At 43.6% G+C, this 25,023-nt stretch overlaps 8 protein-coding genes across 11 annotated transcripts in view; 4 read left to right on the top strand and 4 right to left on the bottom strand.

Moving 5' to 3' along the window:
• The window catches only part of LOC121590793, an 8,518-nt gene extending 6,538 nt beyond the window's left edge, over nucleotides 1-1,980 (top strand). The window contains exons 4-5 of the mRNA XM_041910789.1: nucleotides 26-60; nucleotides 184-1,980. Of these exons, the coding sequence (XP_041766723.1) occupies nucleotides 26-60; nucleotides 184-1,908 (1,760 nt within the window). The 3' untranslated portion in view covers nucleotides 1,909-1,980. The remainder of the gene's footprint in view (nucleotides 1-25; nucleotides 61-183) is intronic.
• An 875-nt stretch (nucleotides 1,981-2,855) lies between these two features.
• Nucleotides 2,856-6,033, top strand: LOC121589125. Its single transcript, XM_041907791.1, has 3 exons — nucleotides 2,856-3,785; nucleotides 3,866-4,015; nucleotides 4,100-6,033. Exons 1-3 carry the CDS (start codon nucleotides 3,081-3,083, stop codon nucleotides 5,819-5,821), a joined length of 2,577 nt encoding a protein of 858 aa, XP_041763725.1. The 5' UTR covers nucleotides 2,856-3,080; the 3' UTR covers nucleotides 5,822-6,033.
• Nucleotides 6,034-6,824: 791 nt separating this feature from the next.
• LOC121589137 lies at nucleotides 6,825-8,325 on the bottom strand. 2 transcript variants are annotated; one of them, XM_041907808.1, is made up of 4 exons: nucleotides 8,136-8,325; nucleotides 7,564-8,060; nucleotides 7,363-7,494; nucleotides 6,825-7,294 (listed from the first exon to the last, which is right to left on the bottom strand). In XM_041907808.1, the coding sequence occupies exons 1-4, from the start codon at nucleotides 8,239-8,241 to the stop codon at nucleotides 6,890-6,892; spliced, it is 1,140 nt and encodes a 379-aa protein (XP_041763742.1). In that variant the 5' UTR covers nucleotides 8,242-8,325; the 3' UTR covers nucleotides 6,825-6,889. The 2 variants fall into 2 exon arrangements, with proteins under 2 accessions (XP_041763742.1, XP_041763741.1); XM_041907807.1 differs by having other exon boundaries at nucleotides 7,564-8,325.
• A 371-nt stretch (nucleotides 8,326-8,696) lies between these two features.
• Nucleotides 8,697-10,646, top strand: LOC121589126. Its single transcript, XM_041907792.1, has 4 exons — nucleotides 8,697-9,206; nucleotides 9,267-9,998; nucleotides 10,052-10,157; nucleotides 10,254-10,646. Exons 1-4 carry the CDS (start codon nucleotides 8,772-8,774, stop codon nucleotides 10,442-10,444), a joined length of 1,464 nt encoding a protein of 487 aa, XP_041763726.1. The 5' UTR covers nucleotides 8,697-8,771; the 3' UTR covers nucleotides 10,445-10,646.
• Nucleotides 10,647-11,004: 358 nt separating this feature from the next.
• LOC121589129 lies at nucleotides 11,005-12,621 on the top strand. Its single transcript, XM_041907794.1, has 3 exons — nucleotides 11,005-11,304; nucleotides 11,392-12,250; nucleotides 12,319-12,621. The coding sequence occupies exons 1-3, from the start codon at nucleotides 11,092-11,094 to the stop codon at nucleotides 12,516-12,518; spliced, it is 1,272 nt and encodes a 423-aa protein (XP_041763728.1). The 5' UTR covers nucleotides 11,005-11,091; the 3' UTR covers nucleotides 12,519-12,621.
• A 93-nt stretch (nucleotides 12,622-12,714) lies between these two features.
• On the bottom strand, nucleotides 12,715-14,603 carry LOC121589128. Its single transcript, XM_041907793.1, has 4 exons — nucleotides 13,937-14,603; nucleotides 13,549-13,842; nucleotides 13,252-13,468; nucleotides 12,715-13,180 (listed from the first exon to the last, which is right to left on the bottom strand). Exons 1-4 carry the CDS (start codon nucleotides 14,462-14,464, stop codon nucleotides 12,987-12,989), a joined length of 1,233 nt encoding a protein of 410 aa, XP_041763727.1. The 5' UTR covers nucleotides 14,465-14,603; the 3' UTR covers nucleotides 12,715-12,986.
• Nucleotides 14,604-15,323: 720 nt separating this feature from the next.
• On the bottom strand, nucleotides 15,324-18,251 carry LOC121589134. Its single transcript, XM_041907802.1, has 4 exons — nucleotides 16,670-18,251; nucleotides 16,443-16,605; nucleotides 15,873-16,380; nucleotides 15,324-15,781 (listed from the first exon to the last, which is right to left on the bottom strand). The coding sequence occupies exons 1-4, from the start codon at nucleotides 17,038-17,040 to the stop codon at nucleotides 15,603-15,605; spliced, it is 1,221 nt and encodes a 406-aa protein (XP_041763736.1). The 5' UTR covers nucleotides 17,041-18,251; the 3' UTR covers nucleotides 15,324-15,602.
• A 1,762-nt stretch (nucleotides 18,252-20,013) lies between these two features.
• LOC121589132 lies at nucleotides 20,014-24,907 on the bottom strand. 3 transcript variants are annotated; one of them, XR_006004263.1, is made up of 5 exons: nucleotides 24,347-24,892; nucleotides 24,120-24,282; nucleotides 23,534-24,041; nucleotides 21,831-23,429; nucleotides 21,137-21,213 (listed from the first exon to the last, which is right to left on the bottom strand). XR_006004263.1 is itself a non-coding variant. In XM_041907798.1 (4 exons), exons 1-4 carry the CDS (start codon nucleotides 24,718-24,720, stop codon nucleotides 20,208-20,210), a joined length of 1,224 nt encoding a protein of 407 aa, XP_041763732.1. In that variant the 5' UTR covers nucleotides 24,721-24,907; the 3' UTR covers nucleotides 20,014-20,207. The 3 variants fall into 3 exon arrangements, 2 of the variants coding, with proteins under 2 accessions (XP_041763732.1, XP_041763733.1); XM_041907798.1 differs by lacking the exons at nucleotides 21,137-21,213; nucleotides 21,831-23,429; nucleotides 23,534-24,041 and adding exons at nucleotides 20,014-20,386; nucleotides 20,481-20,988 and having other exon boundaries at nucleotides 24,347-24,907; XM_041907799.1 differs by lacking the exons at nucleotides 23,534-24,041; nucleotides 24,120-24,282; nucleotides 24,347-24,892 and adding exons at nucleotides 20,014-20,386; nucleotides 20,481-20,988 and having other exon boundaries at nucleotides 21,051-21,213; nucleotides 21,491-23,258.
• Between the last annotated feature and the right edge of the window lie 116 nt (nucleotides 24,908-25,023).

A 25,023-nucleotide genomic window follows, 5' to 3' on the forward strand; every position in this document is an offset into this window, starting at 1 on the left:
GTGGTGTAACAACATGATGTTCCAGTACGAGACAGCAGCAAGATCAAAGAAATAACGCTCGTAAGTAGGAAGAGGACCCTTAACGAACTTGAACGATCCGACATTGGCCAATTCCGAACGGTTTATCTAATCCCGCAACCATACCCACACACACACACACACACACACTACCCTTGATTGCAGGTTGACTTCCAGATGTGCATGTGGGGCTCCCCGGTAATTGACCTTCACTATTTCATCTTTTCCTCGGTGCGCGCCAACCTGAAACTGCGCGAGCTAGACCACTTGATCTGTTACTATTACGAGCAGTTAACCGAGAACTTGACCCTGCTCCAGTACGGCGGTGCGCGTCCCTCACTCCAAGACCTACACTCGGATTTCACCGAGCGGCAGCTGTACGGACTCAGTACGGCCTTTTCCGTGTTTCCCATCTGCGTGATGGAGAAGACGGAGAATGCCTCGATCGATCTGATGCTCGACCAGGGCGACGCCGGAACCGCGTTCAAGCAGAAGATGTACAACGGACCGGCGTACGTCGAGCAGATGGCTCCGATCCTGGAGTACTTCTACAACTCCGGCGCATTCGACATCAACCAGCTGGGCAGCCAGCGTCCGGCCGAGATCGAGTGCGATCACGCACTCCACCTGCCGCTGTGGCTGGATCGACGATTTTTCGACGACGTAGTAGCGGCTAAGCTTGGACCGTGCCCGGCCGGCGAGCGACGACACATCCGTAACGTACGCGTGGCACTTGCGACCAGCAAGGGCGATAACTACGCATCGATGCTGTACCGCGCCAAGGTCGACGTACTTACCCAAGGCACTGGGGTGGTGGAGAGCTTCTCGACGATTGTAAAAGCACCGCCGAAGGGTGTGCTGGCGGAACATACGGCGTACCTAGCCTTCTCGACTCGCGAGATACAGATGTACCGGGAGTTGTTGCCTGCGTTCGAGCGACTGTACCACGATAAGGGCGAGACCGTACGCTTCAGCCCACGTTGCTTGAAGGTGTGCGAAGCCATTCCGGCGGACGTGATGGTGCTAGAGGATCTGGCACACAACGGCAACTACCGCATGGCGGACCGTCGTGCGGGGTTGGATCAGCACCATACCGAGCTGGTGCTAGAACAGCTGGCCAAACTGCACGCCAGCTCGGCGGTGTTTGTCGAGCAAGGTAACACCCTTTCGGGCGACTTCAGCGGGCCGAAGGTGATTGAAAGTCTCAAAACGATGGGCAAGGAACTGTTCCAACCCATGCTGGACAGTTTGGTCGAGTTTATGGCGGACTGGGACTTTTTGACGCCCGACCACTACACCGATCTGAAGGCAGCGGCAAAGGACGCGTTCGATCAGCTGGCCACCATTATCACCCCACGGGAGGATCGTTTCAATGTGCTAAATCACGGCGATCTGTGGGTGAACAATGTGATGTTTAGCTACGCATCCGGTGCCACAGACGCACCGACGGCCACCGGCGTTACGCTGCTCGACTTTCAAATGTGCTGCTGGGCCTCGCCGATGGTCGATTTGCACAGCTTCCTGTTCTCCTCCGTTCGGGCGGACCTGAAGCTTACCCATCTGAACTACTTCCTGCGCTACTATCAGGAAAAGTTGGCGGACAGTCTGGTGCTGCTCGGGTACCGGAAGCGCATCCCAACGCTGCAGCAGCTGCTGGTCGACTTTAACGATCTGCTAATGTGTGGTTTGGTGAGCGCCCTGTTGGCACTGCCGTTCGCGCTCGTTCCGAACGTGGAAGATGCTTCGCTGGACGCTGTTGTTGAAGGCTCGACCGAGGCTGGACAACGCTTCCAGAAGCAGATGTTTGACAATGAGGAGCTGAAAACGCAACTGAAGGTCTTGCTGCCTTACTTCCGCAACCGGGGAGTGCCACGTAAAGGCAGTTTGTAAATTAGAAATCTGTAGAGAGTAGAGGAAGCAATGTAAACACAAGGAGTAAATAAACCAATGTCTATTACATAGTAGTTTATATAAAAAAGTATGTCTTTTTGTTAGCGTGACTGTTTTTGGTTTTTGGTTTATGCGTTTTAAATAACTAATGGTCAAACCGCAATGTAGCGGACATACGCAACCGTTTTTTAACACAACCGATGCGTGCAAACACCGTCGTCAGCATGACTTTCAATTTCAACCGTGCTTCACCCCATTCATCCCAATCATCTCCGTTGATTTCCTATACAAATGACGTAATTAGGCTACACATTATATCTTCCGCCTGTACCTATTGGCAACGCGCCTCTATCATAGTCGCGCGCCATTGCAGACAATGCGCGCGCGCCCCCCGCATCGTAAATGTGCAACCTTGTGCTTATCAAACGTTCCCCTAAAAGGCATTTGTGCTCGCAAAATTCTTATCATTTGTCCACCTCCAAAAAAGGCCACAATTGTGATTGGAACGGAATTCGCGCCAGCAACCGTCTAAACAGAAGACCTCACAAAACAAACGGTAAAGATTGCGTGAGAAATCCGTACGCATGGCGGCCGGGTGGGCGTGTGTGTGTGTCTGTGCTGTTGCTCTAAACCCCCCCCCCCCCCCCCCCTATCCTCCCTTCGATCTCGGATGGGGGTCGCAATGTATATGTTTACGAGCAATAATAACAAAGTTTGATGAAATCGATGCCACACGACACTGGCTGCGTTTCCGTCATGCGCGAGACCCTCAAAAAACCGACCTGCTGCTCTCGTATTGGGGCGAGCGTTCGTTCAAATGTTCCACGCAGAGTCGGTGTACTTGAGGGTGGGGTAAAGATTACCACCAAAGGGGTATCCCCATATCGTGCAGAAACCCTTTATCGTGGTAGGCTCGAACGAAACCGCCATCCTGTACGATGGTCGTCGGTCGGTTCGGTCCACTCATTAGACTATCTGGGCGGGTTTAGAAAAGATAACTTTTACGCACACTTTCACACGGTACCATTTTCAAGTCTCGCGCCACCGGGCTTTGATCGTGAGTCAGTATTTAATGGTCTCTCAAAGCAAACGGACCAAACCTTTCCCAGTCGGTTGTGTAGTGTACAAGTGCAGGTATTAAAAACTATACAAATATAAGCTGTCAGTGTACAATGACATCATCTGCCAGTGCTGCGGTGAGTGTTCCGGAATGGATGACAAAAGAGTACTTTGTCGATGCGATAGTGGTGAAGCTGGGCAAACCGGCCACTGATTTTACGATCACCGACCTGGACGTTCGGCGCGCAACGGAGGCGGGTGATAATTATGCCTCCATTCTGTACCGCGTGCGCGTTTCGGTCCGTCTGCACAATACCGACGGCGCGCCGATGGACATTTCGCTGATTGTGAAGGCACTGCCAAAGCTTTCGCTGACAGATGAAATGGTGAAGCTGATGAACCTGTTCCCGAAAGAGATCGCCATGTACACGAACGTGCTGCCCCGCCTGGAGCAGCTGTACCATGAGGCGGGCCGAACCAGCGTGCACTTTGGTCCGCGCTGTCTCAAGCACAGCACCGAACCGACCGATGTGATAGTGCTGGAAGATTTGCGCGAACGCCAGTTTACGATGGCCAACCGGCGGCAGGGACTGGACATGGAGCATACGCGCCTGGTACTGCGCCGAATGGCGCAGTTTCATGCCGCGTCGGTCGTGCTGGAGGATCATCGCGGCCCGTACGGGGAGCTGTTCCGGGAGGGCATGTTCACCGAGAAGGGGCGCGCGATGAGCGAGCAGTTTCAGAAGGGACAGGCCGATTTCTTCCAGAAAATTATGCGCTGCTGGTCGGAAAAGGCGCAACATTGCGCCAGCGTGATGGTGCGTATTAGTTTGGCGAAGATTGGTTTGTTTTACTACTGTTTGCGCAGCTTGGTGACGTGTGCTTCCCTCCTTTACAGCAACATTGGGGCATGGATTTGTTTGACTCGCTGATTCGCGTAACCCGCGCCAATCGGAAGGGATTCAACGTGCTGAATCATGGCGATATGTGGTGCAATAACATTCTGTTCCAATACAATGAGGACAGCACGGTGAACGATATCTTGTTGGTAAGATTGCGATGCTCTTGCAAAAAAAAAAACGCTTGGAAGAAGAGCAAGGCGTTGACTTATTGTTTGCTTGTCATATTCCAGATCGACTATCAGCTTTGCTTCTGGGCTTCCCCTGCAATCGATCTGATCTATTTCATGTTCACCTCGGTCAATGGAGATTTCAAGCTGTCGCAGCTGAACTACATGGTGCAGTACTACCACGAGCATCTCGTCGACAGTCTGAAGTTTCTCGGGTACACTGGTACCGTGCCGCTGCTGAAGGAGCTCCACTCGGACATCATCTCACACCATCTGTTCGGATACATGATTTGCTTTTCCATACTACCCATCTGCTTGATGGAGAAAACGGACGACGCCTCGATGGATTTGATGCTGGATCAGGGCGCGGCGGGCGAATCCTTCAAGCTGAAAATGTACACCAATCCGGTGTATGTGCGGCAGATGGAGCAACTGATGGAGTATTTCTTCGACATGGGTGTGCACGATTTGCTGCAAATCGGAACACAGCGCCCAGCACGTATCGACTGTGATCCTTCGCTAGAGTTGCCCCTCTGGTTGGATCGCGAGTTCGTAGAACACATTGTTGACGCTAAGTTTGGCACTGCACCTGGTGATAAGCGAACTGTCCGCAGCGTATACACGAAGAACGCAGCGAAGAAGGGTGACAGTTACGCTGCAGCCCTATACTCGGTCAAGGTGGAGCTGCTATGGAAGGATGCTGGCGTGGAGGAAACACTCTCGCTTATCGTCAAAGCGCCACCAAAGGGAATTGCCGCATCCTACTCCCTAGATAAGGAGGTGTACGTGCGAGAGCTTTACCTGTACGAGCACCTAATTCCCGCCTTTGAAGCACTTTACCGTAGCAAGGGAGTATCGGTGAAGCTAGGACCACGGTACTACAAACCACGCGTCGGTTTACCGGTGGAGGTGATCGTGCTGGAAGATTTAACAATCTCCGGATACCGTATGGCTATCAGACAGGATTGCTTAGACCAGGCTCACTTGGAGGTTGCACTTAATCATCTGGCCCAGTTCCACGCTGCTTCAGCGGTCTATAGCGAATCGGGCAAAACGCTACCCGCGATACTCACCGCATCGTCCGCCGACCGGCAGATGGCAGCAAAAACCGATCACATGTTTGCCCCTTCGCTGGACAGTTTGTTTGGATATATGAGAGAGTGGGATTTTGCGGGCGAATTTGTAGACGATTTGGAAACCGTTGCAAAACAGATCTACCAGCTGCTTGTGGACACGTGGACCCTCAATCCGGATGGTTTCAATGTACTCAATCATGGCGACGCCTGGCTTAACAATATGCTGTTCGCATACAACGACTACGATGGGTCCGTCGATCGTATGGCACTGATCGACTTTCAATTTCCGTCCTGGGGCTCGCCCGTGTTCGATCTGATTCACTTCCTGTTCTCCTCCGCACGGGCTGATTTGAAGCTCTCCAAGCAAGCTTACTTTTTACGCTACTATCAGGAACGCTTGGTGCACAACCTGGTGCTGCTCGGGTACGGGAAACCACTGCCGACGCTTCGGCAGCTTCACCTTGATTTTAATGATCGTTTGACTTTTGCCATCAAGACTGTCGTGATCGATTTACCGTACGTGCTGGTAGACGACACAGACGATGCATCGCAGGAAGCGGCCATCGTACAGACGGAAGTGGGACAAAGGTTTCAGAAGCTTCTTTTCAATAATGAGCGCTACAAGGAGCAGCTGAAGGATCTTTTGCCATATTTCCGATCGCGAGGTTTGCTGACACCACTTGCCGCTAATAGCAAGCGAGATCAATGATTAAACGATTCAAATGAACACTAATGGAATTAATTTGTAAAAAAAGATACATAGAGAACTCCAGAAGGTCCGGAACCAACATAATTCGCTACGATAATTCGCTCTACTATTTCCATGAAACAAAAAAGATAATTTCAGTTTTATATATTCCTGTTTTCTTCCTCCTGAATTAAAAAAATCCGATTTCATAAGAATAAATATGTAAAATACCATTCAGTTGCACAGATTTTCTCACAAGAAGAAACATTTCCTCGCAAGAAAGATATAAAATGGACCCTGGATCACCCTGGGTTATTGCAGGGTGATGTCTTGGAACAAAATCGATATCGATCGAAAATGTATAGAATTTTACTATTAAGCTCCCCGAAGATATTGGATTAAGTTATTTGAGTATTGCTATACAATATATACCTATCGCAGCCTATGGGTGATACAGGGTTGGTTTTCGATTTTTTTTAGATGATTCCATTTTTTTGGTTTGTTGCAACGATACATTGGGTTTTACCCAGATTTTTTTTTAAATAATTTGTATTGCAGGTCGATTCCAATATAAAATTAATAATAAATAAATTGTTACAACGATCCATAAATCTATGACATATGGTGAATAAATCGTGGGAAACCCTGTAATGTAAAACAAACTGGGTAATGGAAAACAAGCTGTAGAACTATGGACATAAAAGCTGAGCTACAAACAAGTTAGAAACATTTAAAATGAATTTATGGAATATGTTTTTTAATACATCAAAGCCTTTATCAAGTATATTTTTTTTGACAAGGCTAAGAGAAAAAAATAAACCAAGAGAGATAAATGCAAAACCCCATTTTAAATTGAAATTTGAAAAGTATTCAAATTCCAATAAACATATTTCTTGAATTTCAGGCACCTTGTGCAACTTCAACCTTTTCCGAATTTTTATTGCAAGTACTTTACAAATTTTTAGTATACATTTATAAAACCATTGAAATTCTTTAAGATAAAAACAAATGCAGTTCTATAATATTTAAATATTGCGAGTTTGACACAAGTTTATTTCACTTCCATTAAGTTTAAAAAAAAATTGTAGCTCATTTCAACAACCGTAATTCATAAAGCTTGGGAAGCAGCCGATCAATCAGTGCGACGTATGCCGGATTGTTGTACACAAGTTTCCGTAGCGCAACGCCTTCCGGTTGCTCGGATGTTATCATTTCCATATCCGATGGCTCCGTCAAACCAGTCATCGTAATTGCTAATGCTTCCGATAGAGGCGGCAGCAACAGTACACTGCGACGCCTCATCTGATCAAGCAACTCCGTGTACGTTGGAATCGATTTACAGTACTGCAGCTGTTGTAATGTTTTTACCAAATGTTCATGGTAGTATTGCAACAGCTCCTCCAACGAATCACACATCAGTTCCGTAGCGGATGTGGCAAAGAAGTACAGCAAATCTGCTGCAGGCGACCCATACGATGCAGTTTGAAAATCCAGCTGAGGAGTAGAAATACACAAATAAAGACTACCTCTTACTCGTTCGATGTGGCTACTATTATACTTACAAACCGTAGATCATCCGTCCCGAACATAACATTGTTGGGCCACAGATCGCCATGGTTTAAGACTTTCAGCTCAGAATGATGCACCTGCTGTGCCTTACAGCATTCACGCAGCAATTGTCCATCAAATTTGATCTGTATGAAAATAATAAATAAAAACGTTATAAGCATTGCTCAAGGAGCGTGTAACCGATCTGCATTTACCAGTGGCTGCAAGTATTTGGCAGCGATGTTACGATCACGCAAACTTTGTACAAATGCACTATATAACGACTCGTAGTGTCCCCGCAGTGCGTCAATTGTGCGTTCCGAAATTACACCCTCAGCAAAGACATCCGAAAACGCTCCATTTTTCTCCACATAAAGCACTGATGCGGCATGAAATTTGGCCAATTTCTCAAGTATCCTTTTAACATCTGTTACAGAAAGACCGAAACTTTTCTCCCGCATCCGAAACTGACTGCGCGAAAGATCCTCCAGCACAATTACCGTGTCAGGGTTGGTAGTTGTTTTGAATACTTTTGGTCCAAATCGTACCGTTTCTTCTTCGTTCTGCACGAGATGCTCAAAGGCGGGCAATAGCTTCTCGTACACTTCACTCTCTTTGGGAAAAACGGACAGCAATTCGACCAGACCACTTCCGAATGCTGTGTCTGTTTTTTCCTTCACAATATATGACAGTGATGTCGGCTTCGCAGTTCCTTTGTCAAAATTTAGCTCGATCAACACCCGGTAGATATTGGACATATATCCTGCCGTTTTTTCATTCGCCTTACCAACTTCAAATGATGTGATTGTAAACGAATCAGTACACTCCAGGGAAAGATCGCGTGCTATTACGTCCTTAAAGAATTCGGCAGTTTTCCAACTTGCTTCACTCATTGCACACGGCGTTGCTCTTTCCGTCAGAAATTAAAATTAATACTGAGCAGAGTGTTCGCGTTGTTGCTGATACTGGACCGGGCGTGCATGTTATAGTGAGAGATAATGCATTACATAATATAATGCAACCTTGACGAATACAATCGAGCATTGTTCTACACTAATCGGAACTAGTAGGTGTAATTTCCCTTTCTTTTTCTTTTTAACCTAACGTCACGTAAAATGATAACATTATACAAAATTTGTGTGTACTAAATAAAGTATTTTTATAGGTTTTGTCTTTTAGAGCGTGTAGTTTCGTATTTTACTTTGAACAACGGGCTTTTTACATGGATATTTTGAAAACAGTTTTAATTTTTTTATCGTATCATTTGCCCTGTCCTAGTTTTTTTGTAATTATCATTAGCATACATGATGATCATCTTTAAAATAAAATAAAATAGTATCAACCCAGGCACAGAAAGGCGCTGCCAGATTCTAGACACTTAGGTAATGCCTCAGCTGTGCTTATCGGTTAGCAAAATTTAGGAATGAAGCTTTTATCAACGAACCTACCTCACACATTACTGCAATACATAGTCATAATGTGCTATCAGTATGTAAAAAATAAAACAATAATTGATAACACCAGTACATCTGAGTCGTACTGTGTTGGTACGGAGTCGGTCATTGGACGGCAAAGTGCTGCGGAACTGAATCGCGCCGGAAGTGTTTTGCTGTGTATAAGAATTTTTCTGCGCTCATCAGGACTTTGCAGTGCTCTTGAAATGGCCTACTTCAAGTGGATGAATAACGACCTGCTGACGGGGCTACTGTCTGAGCAGCATGGAACCAGTTTCAAGCGGCTGATTGCCTACGATGTTAGCTTTGCCACCAAAAAGGGAGATAATTATGCGAGTGAAATGTATCGTGTGTCGGTACAGTACGACATCGGGAACATAGTGAAGAAAAGGATAATTCTTAAGGTGATTTGTAAACCATCGAAATAAAGAACAATAAAAAAAACTTTTTTACATGCCCTGCAGGTGATGCCATCGGGAGAACTACAGCAAAAAGTCATGGAGGAGAACAGTATCTACTCTAGGGAGATAGAAATTTACAGTCAAATAATGCCCAGGATATACAAGCTCTTAAGGTCGATTGGTGATGTTTCGATCATTTCGCCGCTCTGTTTGGCCACCGCCAACATACCCAAGCAGATGCTTGTGTTTGAAGATGTTAGCGAACAGAGCTTTAAGATGGTTGATCGTCGCCTTGGATTAGATTTAGACCATGCTCGCTTAGTGATTGTAAAGCTTGCCAAACTGCACGCCTGCTCGCGGATTGTGTACGAAGCTGAACCGACTCTGTTTGACCTCATGATGCAAGGATGCATTTCGGAGGATCCCAAGAAGCAAACGTTCTTACCCTACTATCGACGGTGCGTTGGTCAGGTGATGCGTTTAGTACAGCAATGGAACAAGGATGGAAGATGGAACTCGATTCTGGGAAAACTGGACAAGCTTCGGGACAAAATTATTCCCTACGGATGTGATGTTTACCACCGACGGGACGATTGCTTTAACGTACTTAATCATAACGACATCTGGGTTAACAATATGATGTTTCAATTCGAGCAGGGAACAGGAGTGAAAGATGTTCTGCTGCTGGATTACCAACTATCCTTTTACGGTTCCCCAGGGATAGATCTTAATTTCTTGCTGTACGGTTCACTGCAACCGGAAATTCGCAAATTACATCTCATGGAGTTAGTACAGGTAAGGTTTGATGGAACCAAAATGAAATTCAGAATAATTCAAACCACTTTTAGCTCTATCACACTACGCTCCGTGGAACGTTGGAGCAACTGCACTACGGAGGAACCATACCCAGCCTGCCAGACATCCACGTGGAAATCATTCGCAAGGGATTCCACCGTAAGCTCATACAAACTGCATGACATTAACCTTCCCACTTTAGAGGGTAAGATAAGAAAGTTTATGACACAATTTTACTGCCTTCGTCCACGACAGGTGTCAACGCCGTCTTTCAGCAGATGCCCGTTGCCATGATGGAACGTTCGGAAGATGCGGACATGGATTTGATCTTGGGAGAGGGCGAACGAAGCGAAACATGCCGTCGAGAGCTGTTTGACAATCCACGATACGTCAGCATTTTGCCAGCCCTGTTGCAGGAGTTTGATCTAGCCGGTTACTTAGATTAATCGTAACATTTCGTAATGTCTATGCATAACGTCTAGCCGTAACGTCAAACAAAATCAAACAAACTGGTCAGGTATGAGGCCTCACTCGGCGATAGTTTTAAGCTTTCATGTTAAGCAAGATATTAAATATTTAGAAATAAACTTCGGACGACTTGGTGCAAATGCCCTATGATTTATGGATAGCATTAACTGCTTTGTTCATTCTTTATCAACGATAGCTCTTTAAACTCATACAGAGAAATAAACTCGTATTTATAGCGCACTACGTCACTAGAGCTTTCGTCACTAGAGCGATTATGTAGTACGAGTACTGGGCCGGTAATTGCATCAACCAATCCCAGCTCGGGGATGCAAATTGTACTTCAGATTGATTCAGCTAGCAGTGCATCTTGGCCACTAGTAGCGATACACACAGGTTTCAATTGCTCAACCAATCTAAGAAGCACACCTCGCAGATGATGTCTTTCTGGATGTATCAAATACAGCACCAACAATTTATGACACCAGAACTAGATCTACGTTGACGTCACTTCCAATGGTAGTGGCCGTTTGGTATAAAGACTAACCGAGCGGCAGGTGCTCACTCACATAGCCACCGTTTCTTGTGACTAACAGCACCAGTGACAAACAGTCGGAAGTAAATAATAATGCCAGAAAATACCTTACCAGCTTGCCTGAACGCATCCGCCGATGCACCGGACTGGCTAAACGAAGTTTACGTGGAGCAAATGCTGCGCTGCGCGTTTAAGGACGCATCAATCAAAGTGCGCAAGCTGGATGTATACTATGCCGTGCCGAAAGGGAACAACTATGCTAGCATCATATTTCGCATCGGTGTTACGTACCACTCCCAGCTACAGGTAAAGATCTCGCCGGCTGATAACAGACGTGGCGCAATATTTTGCCTTCTTCACTTTTCGATTTTTTGCACATTATTTCCTTCACAGTACGAAATAGCACGCACCTTCATTGTCAAAGGTATGATTACGGAGGGAATTGCGGGCGAGAAACTGCGCCAGTACGACGTGCAGCGTAAGGAGATGGACGTGTACCAATTTGTGATTCCCGAGCTGAAGCTCCTGATGAAATCGATCGGCGAGCCGGGCGAGCTTTATCCTACCGCGCTGATAGTGGATCGCAAGCGTGAGGTGATCGTGTTTAAGGATCTGACCCCGGAAGGCTACCGGATGGTGGACCGGACGCAGGGCATGGACATAGTGCACATGAAAATGGCTATCAAGCTGATGGCCAAAATGCATGCCAGCTCGCTGAAGATGCGCGAGCAGCAGCCCAACATATTTGTGCCGTACAACACGTGCATCGTGACGCGCGAAACAGACGCTTTCTATCCGATGTTTGTGCACATCTTTAACGCACTGACGGATGAGGTTGGCAAATGGGGATCGGAATGGAAGTACTATCATGAGAAGCTGCAGCAGCTGGCACCGAACTTTGTCGAGTACTCACAGCGCGTGGTTGACAACGATCCGGCCAGCGATGATTTGTGCGTGTTTGTGCAGGGTGACATGTGGGTGAACAATTTCCTGTACAAGTATGATGGACAGGGCAATCCGATCGATGCGGTTCTGCTGGATTTTCAGTACTGCACGTACGGCACACCGATGATCGATTTCTGCTACCTTTACTACACCTCGGCTAGGGATGACATCAGGCAGAACTGTTTCGATGAGCTGCTCCAGTACTACTACTATCAGCTGGTGGACTACGCACGACGGTTGCACTATCGGGCGCGGTTGCCAACACTCTATCAGTTTCTGCAGCAAACACAACGGAAAATGTTCTACGGTATGACCAGTAGAGAAATACTTAAAATCATTTTATAATGATTTTCTTCATTTTTCCCCTCACTATAGCTGTGTACTCCACCTTCATTGCATTACCGGTACAGATGAATGACAATACGGCTGATGCCGATTTCGAAGCATTGATGTGCAACGACGAGCGGGCACGGAACTTTAAGCGCATGGTTGTGGCGAACGAGAAATACCAAACTATCCTGCGCGGTTTGCTGCCACAGTTCGATCGCAAGGGTCTTTTGGACAAATTGGACTAGGCTCCATTTGGAAAGTCTCAAATATTTTTCTACCTATCTTTATTATCAATAAACAAAATCCAGTAAGGTCTGAAGCCTTTCAAACGCTGGGCCTGTAACAGTGGTTTAGTATTTGATCCGGCTTAAACTGGAAGACGACATGCATGACAAAGCATAACTCCAACACACATTAAAATACACTGATGCAAAAGGGAAAGAAGGAATTACTGATAATAACAACACCAAGCTGATAACGCACACTGCTTCCAACGGTTTGTCAAAACTGTCCAATGTTTCGTCCAAGCCTGCAGCTCTATGCAAACCAAATACGTGACATAATTTATTTTATTGTGTATTACGGCACGATGCATCAGCCGGAAATCAATGGTCTAAACACAAAGAAACGTCTACGTCTAGAAATACTGGCCAATACCCTTGGATTCCAAGTGGAACACATCTTGTGGGTGTTTAATCATAGACAGAACCGTGTCAACCCTTATTGGGCCCGGTCGCCATGAGACGCGGTAGCAGAATGGAAAGAATTTCAATAAACTTTGGGTTGCTGAATATCTCTTCCCGGGCGCGAATCGCCTCCTCGTGATCGCCGAGCATGTTCTCCGGCGTGGCCAGCTCGCTGTTTTCCAGTATCAGTGGTGGCACAATGCACGTCGTTACGATCAGCGCTAGAAAATTAAACCGAGCCCGAGATTAGCTTTGTTGTGCGCCGCATTTTGTATGCAAATCAACTGCTTACCATGGTCGCGTTTGGTTGCCATTTCCGACTGGACGCGTGCCAGATCCGGCAGCGGACCGTCGTATTTAAATTGGTGCAGTGCATCTCGCAGCTCGTCGGTGTACAGCTGCACCAGCTCCTCAAACCCGGCCCGCTGGATCTCACTATTGGCGGATGAGTACAGCAGGTGGTTTAGATCGAATGCGGGCGAGCCGGCGAAGCTCTCCTGGTAATCCACCTAGAGCAGAGTGTAAGGCAAAAGCAGTTTTTGAATTTGCACATCTAGATTAACTGAATCAGTGCATGCCGCTAGTGTACCATGATCACATCGCTAACCGTCCCTTCCGTGTCGTACTTCCATAGCAGATTGTTCAACCACATATCGCCATGGTTCAGCACGGTGAAGCACGTTTCGTCGCGTTCGTAGCTTTTCGCCTCCCTTTCAATGGCGTGCTCCAGAAATGAACGAAGGTCATCAGTGTACCGTCGCAGCTCGGGCACCTTCTCCGTCTGATCGATGCAATGCTGAATCGCGTTGGCGTAGAACAGATGGACGGGATTACCCTCGCTGGCGAAGCTGCTACTAGCAAGCACGCTGAATAGGTCACGATTCTGTAATTAGGTACTATGATCAATTAACATCTGTTGCTTTCCCACCATAGGATCGCGTAGACTTGACGGGTGATCGCATAACCTGTTACGCTACCTTGCGCCAAAGCACAGCTGTAGCTGCGTGAAATTTGGCCAACTTCTTCACCGCCAGCCGCAGGTGGGGCTCATCTAGCCGTGCCCGTCGGTCCGGTTGCCGGTAGCCCTTGACAGCCAAATCCTCCAGAACTAGTGCGTGCTCATCTTCGTAGATAAAGCGCGGAGCAAACTGTGTACAATCACCGTAGCTGGTCAGGAGCTCGCGTACCGCTTTCAGCACCGGTCCGTATACGGTTTTCTCTATACCGAACACGTTGAGCTGATCCGCGCCTTCAGCAAGCTCCGGGTTTGCTAACTTCGTTTTCACAATTAACGACACCTTCTCCGTGCGGCCCTGCGGTTCCGCACTTGCTAGCGTGTAGTCTACGGTAGCACGCACAATGGCACTCATGAAATTCTGCCCGTCCGGGCATCCGGCAGCCAGTTCGTACCGCTGCACCGTAACGTCTGCATGAAGGTATGTTTCCAGTACGCGCGTAAAATATTCCCGATCAATCCATTCCAGTCCCGGCGCCGGATCCGTCATGATTGCGGTAAACCCTCCGGCGATAATCTCACTCGTACAGGTGCGGCAACGCGATAACCGGTCGAACGGCCCGAAATTGTGACTGGCCCACACAATCAATCGCGATGTTGCTTTACAACTGGTCCCGCAAAATAAACGCATCCAATCTAAGCCCGGCGTGTCGGCTGCTGCTCCTCACACATACACCCATGTCGTACGTACGAGCGCACTTACACCAGCGACCATCGGTCCAAAGGGGGTGAGATAAAAGGTTGTGTCGAACCTCGACATTGAATCATATGTTGTGCAGCAACGCTTTGTTCAGTTTGATGCGCTGGCCAAACGGTATCAACTGTTTGGTATCGAATAGAATACACCCTACACTGTGCCACGAAGGGCATGTCGTGACACATACACGTAAATCAATGGAAGTATGTTATGCAGGCGTATTAAGGGGATTTTTTCCTGCAGGGGTTGATTTCGGTTTACAGGCAGCTGCAAAACAATGCTATAACTCATCACTATATGAATGGACAATCATATCCAGCTCCATCAATGATTATATATATTTTTAGTGTAGAATTTAGCTGTTGTGCTACCATGTTTTGTCTAATGTTTCTACCTCTTTAACTATTTAGCTATCCCACAAGATCACGACATTCAAAGGTTACGTAGATCAATTGATCTTTCACTGCTATTGTTAGATCGTCCATTTGTAATATCGGCAAGTCAGAGAAGCTCCGTCTTTAATTTTATTAGCAATCTATGGCAAAGCTGATCGACAAGTAATTCTAACATAATGGTTAAAAATTTCGTTTGAAGCCAAAAGAAATAAAACATTTTTTTTGTATTGATCTTGAAATGACGACCCAAAATGTACTTCTCTCTTTATCAATCATTTTATTGCAGATACCCATTATCATCTTTGCCACCATACACTATCTCAGCCAAAACTGCCACGCGTTCTGTACCAGCACCGCACGACAGTCGCGTACAAATGACTTTGCGAATCTATGCTGGCTGATATCGTGGGTTGTTCTGGCACGCTTCGAACGATTACTTGCACAGTCGATTCTTGCTCTGCTAGCAACTGCTTTATCAAACGATTTTAATCACATGGTCTGACGTAAAAGATACAGTCCATTCGCACACAGAAATACTAAACGCTTGATAGTGTGCCTTGATGTAGGAAGCGCGTTAGCTCGGTATGCATTAGCTTCTTGAACTCTGGATTGTTGAGGACGGGATTATCTAGCTCTCCCTTAAGCAAAGCCTCAATATCGATCGCTGTTTGATCCATGTAGCGGAACGAACTAAAGATTGCGTAGTGGATTAGCTCTGAAATTAATGACAATGTTTTACTATCCTGTGAACTGTGTCAAACAACTAGAAACAACCTCATCTTAATTAAAATGGTACGGTAACTTACCTAGCGAAGCATACCGTAGAAGCTCTATCTGCAAATCCAGCAAGGACGGTATTTTCCCAAGATATCCTAGCCGCTTCAGTAAATCACTGTACTGTTGATAATACATATATATCAACTCAGACCGATGTTTGTCCTTCACCTCTTGAGTCGGTATCATATCCAGTAGATAGTACAAATCAACCGCCGGTGTGGTCCAGCAACAGATCTGATAATCAAGCAGTATCGTATCGGTGTGTCGTCCTTCAGCATCGATTTTGTGCAGCATATTTTTACTATGAAAATCTCCATGTATCAACACGTTTTGATACGTCTTCGAATGGTTGTAAAATGATACGTAAAGATCACGTATATTATCCTGGAACTTTTGCAATGGCTTTGCAAAGTGTGCAAACTCCGGATACCTCTTTGTGAGGTGCATCAGATCCCCAAAGCCCTTGGTGATCATACCTTCAAACCCTATAAACTTGTCCCCCATTGAATAAGTGTGTCTTTCAGCAAATGTTGAGTCCTACATGTGATGAGAGGATAGATAAATAATGATCAGCACACTAGAACAATATTGCTACTTACAGCGCTTTCCAACATCACGGACGCAGCGTGAAACATAGCAATATCCTTTACTATTGGCTTCATATCGTCCAACGTGCTGATGAAATCGCCCATCACCCATCCCTGGTCACTAATATCTTCCAAAATCAGGATCGTGCGGGGCTTCAACGCACCGTAAATGTATCTATAATTATATTATATGCTTATGTCATATGTTCACTACACTCTTAACAAACTTTAACACATACCGAGGATATTTGTACTCTTCTCCTATCTCTTTTAACATTCTTGTCATCTCCGGAAGAACCTTGCTGTACATTTCAATTTCAATCGCAAACAATCCATCGTCATCCAAAAGCTCTTTCTTCAATCCGTCAGCTTCTGGCTTCGTTTTCATGATGATGTTGACCGACATCTCTTCATTTGAACGCTGGGATCGATAGGTGACGGTCGTGCGAAACATGACACTAGCGTAATGGTCCCCTTTATTGGTGCCCGGACGTAAAACACATGACTTTATTAACTCGATCGTTGGATCGTTATTTGATTCGCGCATCACATCACGGAAGAACTCGTCGTTCAACCAACCCGGAGCCTCAAGCTCGTCTTGATTGTACATTATACTGGTAATACACTTTAAATATTCGCAAGTTTACAAAAGTTAACGTGATGTTGATATACGTTTGCTTTAACAGCGTCAACCAAACTGTCTTGCTGTAACAAACTTCCCATCTTTAAATAGGAAAGCAACCATCACACGCTTTTATCTACACTGCTGTTCTAGTGTTGGTGAGCGTATTCCACAAATCAGCAGATAAGTTTGCAAAACCACTCGAACTCTCCCCACTGCTAAACATCGTTCAAGCGTCAGCGTAAAGCAGAAACAATTATGAACAAACGGCGATTGGAATATCATCATCGCTACCGAGATCATTATCTATCCATAGATACTACAAACATCATACCTTAATGTTATGTTGGATAAATTGTCTTCTATAAATTACGTATTCATCTGTAGAAATGAATCATTAGAATGTTAGAGAAATATTATGCAAAAGAGTATTATTATTGTCATAAACTATTTTTATCATTATTTTCACTATTGTTACATTTATTAAATGTGTTGCTCGACTCCGTCGTGTTCCAACCAGCTGCGAAGATCCCTGCGATTCGAGCAGCATTATGCCCGCTGCATTCGCGAACCAAGAAGAGTGACCTCGCCCTATCATCATGTAGTGTCCTAGTCAAGATTACCTAGTGTAGGATCTCGATATGATTACAATTTTGGATTAGATGTACTGGTAGGAAGAATATTTGTATGAATCTAATGCACTCAATTTCTCATTTGGTTACTGACTATTTTAGTTTTCACCTTCAAGCGCTGGTCACAGAAGACATATTCTATTGACCAACATTTTCTTCGAAAACATAAGATAAATATTTTCCCATATCCAATTCCTATCCTGTCCTCAAAATATAGTTTGCTGTGCAGAATCTAATTAGGTGCGCAAATTTGCCCATCGAGCGTATTCTACCGCACAACAATCATGTATGCGGCCAGCACTTCAACAGTTCTTAGAAGTAGTGGCACTACTAAGCTCACCCTCGGCTGTTAATCACGACGCGTGAGTGACCAAATGATTAGCTAGAATATACACTTTAATTAATGTTAGAGGCAGCATTTAAAAAGAAGCAAATGTACAAAATATCTAATAGCAGTCGACCATACCCAGGAAACATTGACTAAGTCTTTCACAGAATACTTAAATATAAACAAAGTATTGTTGATTATGAGTGTGCTAAGCAACAAAATTTTAAAGGCCGGGCTACATTGATCGTACTCCGTAGTGTAATTTTGATTTTCACTAGCGCATCTGGCGGCGGCTGGTGGAAGCTTTTTTTGATCCTCGAGAGAATGGTCGTGCCGGATCTCAAAATTAAGTAGTTTTGTCATAGTTGTTTGATGCGAAAATGGCTGAAATACTTGCACAATATGTTTATCTATCAATTACAAACATTTTCCAGTCCAATTAAAGTAAAAAACATGGAAAAATAATATATTTTCTGGAGCTGCTCCAAATTGTTTGGCAAAATGCTTCGGTCAGCCGCCGCCTGATGCGCTAGTGAAAATCGAAATTACACTTGCGAGTACGATCAATGTAGCCTGACCTTAATATGTCTTTTGGTGATGCTAAACAGTCTTAAAATTTGTAAAACTTTTAAAACGTTTTGAAGAACCATATTTTATTCTCCGTTAAAATTATTTTTTATTATTTTTTATTTGAGGCTTGGGCATTACGAAGAACTGATTTTTTTAAACGCATATTAAATCTGGAATGAGGAGATCTTCAAGATCAAGATCTTCATGGTTCATGAATGATGAAGAGATCTTCAAGATTCTTTTTTTGAAAATTTTGCCATATCGTACGCGAAACTGAGCAAGATACTCATGAAAAAAAGCATCGGTTGTATCTAGGCAACTGCAACTATAGTTCCTGTTCGATCGAGTTTGGGAAAGTGGCTGATTATGTTGTATGTCAACACTAAAATTTTCTGGGTATGGATTTCTGCTCATACGCCAGCTATTTCAAAAGTCAAATATTTCTAATATCAAGACAACATTTTGCAATCAACTTCACCCATTATTATAACTTTATCATTTCGTTTCCCAGAATACATGTGAGTTCTGTGCGACTAATCACATTTTTTTTTCTTCATTTTTTTCTCTTTTCCACCCACGGGGATGTAGTTATTATTATTACTATTTGTATTATTGTTATTATATGTCCGTATCGGCGATCCAATAATACAGTCATCAACTTGAAAGACTCAATAACATGCCCGTCATGGGTTCAAACCTAGAATGGACCTTCCGTGGATCTGCATCGGTCGGCATGTCCGCGTAGGACGTTACGCCAAATAGAAGATAGAAGAATTATAACAATAACAGAAAAAATAATAATAATGATCATAATAATTATTATTATGATGAAATAAAATAATAATAACAATAGTAATAATAGTAATAATAATAATAATAATAATAATAATAATAATAATAAAATAATAATAATATTAATAATAATAATAATAATAATAATAATAATAATAATAATAATAATAATAATAATAATCATCATCATCAAAATTATAATAATCATCATCATAATAACCACAATAATTCTTCTTCTATTTGGCGTAACGTCCTACGCGGACATGCCGGCCTATACAGGCTTTAGAAACTTAATTCATTACCACGTAGCCGGATAGTCAATCCTTGCTACGGGGGGACGGTCCATTCTGGGCTTGAACCCATGACGGGTATGTTATTGAATCATTCGATTTCACGACTGTACCACGGGACAGCCCCAGCCACAATAATAATAATAATAATAATAAAAACAATAACAATAACAATAATAATAATAATAACAATAATAATAATACTAATAATAAAAATAATGATAATATGCTTTGACTCAATTTCCGTGGTATTCCAGTATCCGGGCGAGCTCTAGTCCGATGAGCCCGGATAAACGGCGCTCCACTCTAATGATAATAATAATAAATACAATAATTATAAGAATGATAATAAAAAAAAAAAATATCGGGGCCTCATTTATTTTCAATAAAGTGTTTAAAGCAAATTCATGTTAAGATATTTTTCAAACTTAACGAACGACCTTCGTGTTTTGTTAAACAAAATCCAGTTGACAAGGCTTCCGTGCCTATGCCTGAACACATTCATAAAGCAACAGTCCAACAAGCCATTAAATCTGTTGCGAATTAGCTGAATTGTAATGTTCCTTGATGTAGGAAGCGCGTTAGCTCGGTGTACATTAGCTTCTTGAACTCTGGATTATTGAGGACGGGATTATCGAAATTTCCTTTCACCCATGCCTCTACATCAATATCATTTTGATCCATGTAGTGAATCGGACTAAAAATGGCGTAGTGAAACAACTCTGAAATTAATGACATTTTTTTAAATTAAAGATAGAGATGGACAAAACGTAAGGAAGACAAACGTTTCTTCATGAAAACGCTATAGAAGCATACCTAGTCCAGAATGTCGGAGCAGCTCTATCTGCAAATCCAGCAAGGACGGTATTTTCCCAAGATATCCTAGCCGCTTCAGTAAATCACTGTACTGTTGATAATACATATATATCGACTCAGATCGATGTTTGTCCTTCACCTCTTGAGTCGGTATCATATCCAGTAGATAGTACAAATCAACCGCCGGTGTGGTCCAGCAACAGATCTGATAATCAAGCAGTATCGTATCGGTGTGTCGTCCTTCAGCATCGACTTGATGGAGCATATTTTTACCATGAAAATCTCCATGTATCAACACGTTTTGGATTGTTTTTGACTGGATGTATGATGATACGTAGAGCTCCCGTAAATTATCCTGGAACTTTTGCAATGGCTTTGCAAAGTGTGCAAACTCCGGATACCTCTTTGTGAGATGCATGAGATCCCCAAAGCCCTTCGTGATCATGCCCTCGAAGCCTATAAACTTATCACTCATCGAATATGCGTGTCTTTCAGCAAATGTTGAGTCCTACACGTGATGAGAGGATAGATAAATAAAGGTCGGCACACTACAACATTATTATTACTTACAGCGCTTTCCAACATCACGGACGCAGCGTGAAACATAGCAATATCCTTTACTATTGGCTTCATATCGTCCAAATTGTTGATTAAATCACCCATCACCCATCCCTGGTCACTAATATCTTCCAAAATCAGGATGGTGTGGGGCTTCAAAGCACCGTAGATGTATCTAAAATGATATCATATACTTATGTCATATGTTCACTATACTCTGCATGAACCAGTGGTGAACGTTTAACCTTTTTGCAGTTTTTCGCCCCATGTAGGGTGCATGTAAAATTTCATTCCCCACTCACAAGTCCATGATCGGGGGGAGAGATGGAGGCAACCCATGGTATTTAGCGAATTTGGGATTTGAAAAATCCTCCCCAAAAAAAAAGAAGATTCCCCCTTGGATGGGAATTCCCCACCGGTTGAAAACCGCTGAGATTAACGATAACACATACCGAGGATATTTGTACTCTTCTCCTATCTTTTTTAACATTCTTGTCATCTTCGGAAGAACCTTGCTGTACATTTCAATTTCGATCGCAAACAATCTATCGTCATCCAAAAGCTCCTTCTTCAACCCGTCTGCTTCTGACTTGGTTTTCATGATGATGTTGACCGACTCATCTTCACTTGAACGCTGGGATCGATAGGTGACGGTCGTGCGAAACATGACACTAGCGTAATGGTCCCCTTTATTGGTACCGGGACGTAAAACACATGGCTTTATTAACTCGATCGTTGGATCGTTATTTGATTCGCACATCACATCACGCAAGAACTCGTCGTTCAACCAACCCGGAGCCTCAAGCTCATCTTGATTGTACATCATACTGGTAACACACTTTAAATATTCGCAAGTTTACAAAAGTTAACGTGATGTTGATATATGTTTACTTTAACAGCGTCAACCAAACTGTCTTGCTGTAACAAACTTCACATCTTTAAATAGAAAAGCAACCATCACACGATTTTATCTACACTGCTGCGCTCGTGTTGGTGAGTGAATGCAACAAATCACTCGAACCTTACTCTACTGCTATACATCGTTCGTGAGTCAGCGTAAAGCATAAACAATTTTCAAAATACCATTCACCATTGTTTCAAGTCGTGTTGAATCAATTATCTTCACGGTTGAGTGCTGTAGAAATATAATTGTTGAAAATTTGTGAGTGCCCAACAACCTATCTGGTGCACGAGGTACAAGAGCGAGAGGGAAGAATCAGAGAAACGATAAGCTAGGAAATAAAAGGGCAGGATGCGCCTGCGTTGGCCGTTTAGTCGAAAAACGTTAGTTTCAATCGCTACCACTAATTAACTAATTTGTTGTATAAATCTTTTCCCTCATAAAAAGCTTTTATCCAAAAAAATTCAACGTGTTGTTTAACAATAGTACCATGTTTCATGTGTCATATTTCGTTGTATTTCAATGTTTGCCAGTATGGCTTTGTATAACATATTCTTATGTACTAGTCTACGAACCTAGATCTAATTTTATTATCTTAACAAAAGTAATGAGCCATTAGAACTTATAGAACATTGTAAAATTTAAAGAGCGGATAAGTACAAAACAGTGAAAGAAGTGGTGGGAAGAATCATTAAAGACACTCATTGAACGTAGTAGCGCGTCCCTACGACCAATAGCAGAAAGATGAGTAGGAATATTTAAAGGGCGACGCATATGAAGGAGCTGGAGGGAACATAAAGAGGGATAGAGGAGAGCAAAGCCGAAACATCAGTGATACCCAGCATAAGTGAGGCAATGAAGGAGGCCCGAGTCATGGAACGACAGTCTTCAAGTGTCTCAAGACCCTACATGCCTACAGAAGCTTAATGCAATAAGACATTTTATTATGATTTCTGGACTTGATTTCTACCATTGATTTTTTGTACAGCAGATAATTTTCCCTGCTCTATTTTGAGTTCAATACTAATCTTCAGATTATAAAAGTGTATATTTTGTCATATTCTATTCTATCGCACAATATACGAACACAAGATTACGAATATACATTAATAGCCCTAAGTATATAGCCCAAAGGGTAAGATTCATTTGAACGGCCCTATTGTGACAATGGTGGTCTTTACTGTAAATTATGAAAGTAATTAGCAGCACTCTTCGCACACTAGTACTTCAAATCAAATCACATATGAAGTAGCTTTTTTATTCACGACCCAACACTAATTGTTGCATCTGAAGAGGTTTACCTTGATTATCATCCATTCACGATAATGTTCCTTGATGTAGGAAGCGCGTTAGCTCGTTATGAATAAGCTTCTTGAACTCTGGATTGTTGAAAGCAGGATTTTCAAGCTCTCCCTTCAAGTATGCCTCTATATCGATCGCTGTTTGATCCATGTACCGAAACGAACTGAACATTGCGTAGTGGAATATCTCTGAAAAAAATTACAAAACCCCACGCAGACAACATTCATACAAACAAAACGTTTCTTTCAGAAAAAAATACTAACGATGAATAAAAAACGGTGCAGCAACATACCTAGTCCAGCATATCGTAGAAGCTCTATCTGCAAATCCAGCAAGGACGGTATTTTACCCATATATCCTAGCCGCTTCAGTAAATCACTGTAGTTTTGATAATACATATATATCAACTCAGACCGATGTTTGTCCTTCACCTCTTGAGTCGGTATCATATCCAGTAGATAGTACAAATCAACCGCCGGACTGGTCCAGCAACAGATCTGATAATCAAGCAGTATCGTATCGGTGTGTCGTCCTTCAGCATCGACTTGATGGAGCATATTTTTACCATGAAAATCTCCATGTATCAACACGTTTTGGATTGTTTTCGAAGGGATATATAATGAAGTGAAGAATTTATGCAAGTTTTCCTGGAAACGACCTAACGGCCTTGCAAAATGTGCAAACTCTGAACACGTCTGTGTGAGGTGCATCAGATCCCCAAAGCCCTTCGTGATCATGCCTTTGAAGCCCATAAATTTCTCTGCGATTGAGTAATTATGCCTGGCCACAAATGTAGAATCCTACACATATTAAGAGATGTTTAGACATATAAAACAATAAAACATGTTTAGACTCATTCAAACATTATTATTACTTACAGCGCTTTCCAACATCACGGACGCAGCGTGAAACATAGCAATATCCTTTACTATTGGCTTCATATCGTCCAACGTGCTGATGAAATCGCCCATCACCCATCCCTGGTCACTAATATCTTCCAAAATCAGGATCGTGCGGGGCTTCAACGCACCGTAAATGTATCTATAATTATATTATATGCTCATATCATATGTACACTACACTCTTAACAAACTTTAACACATACCGAGGATATTTGTACTCTTCTCCTATCTCTTTTAACATTCTTGTCATCTCCGGAAGAACCTTGCTGTACATTTCCATTTCTATCGCAAACAATCTATCGTCATCCAAAAGCTCCTTCTTCAATCCGTCAGCTTCTGGCTTCGTTTTCATGATGATGTTGACCGACTTCTCTTCACTTGAACGCTGGGATCGATAGGTGACGGTCGTGCGGAACATGACACTAGCGTAATGATCCCCTTTATTGGTGCCCGGACGTAAAACACATGACTTTATTAACTCGATCGTTGGATCGTTATTTGATTCGCGCATCACATCACGGAAGAACTCGTCGTTCAACCAACCCGGAGCCACAAGCTCGTCTTGATTGTACGCCATGCTGGTAGCCCACTTCAAATATTAACTAAGTGTGCACAGCTCTACACGGTATTGCGATACGATCGTGGTAACAGCGTCAACGAGACTATCTTCCAGTAATGAACATCTTATCTTTAAATAGAATTGTGCCTTCTACAGTGTTTATCTGTTCTTTTGTTGTAGTGTGCGAAAACTTATACAACATAGCAGTAGGTATGTTTGCTAATCCACTCGAGAAATACGTCTTGTCATTCGATTCTATCAAACACTATTCGCTGTTTTTTTTTCAAACGATTGCCCATTTCAAACTATTTCAAACCATTG

This window comes from Anopheles merus, chromosome 2R (assembly GCF_017562075.2).
Source record: "Anopheles merus strain MAF chromosome 2R, AmerM5.1, whole genome shotgun sequence".
NCBI classification, from domain to species: Eukaryota; Metazoa; Arthropoda; class Insecta; order Diptera; family Culicidae; genus Anopheles; species Anopheles merus.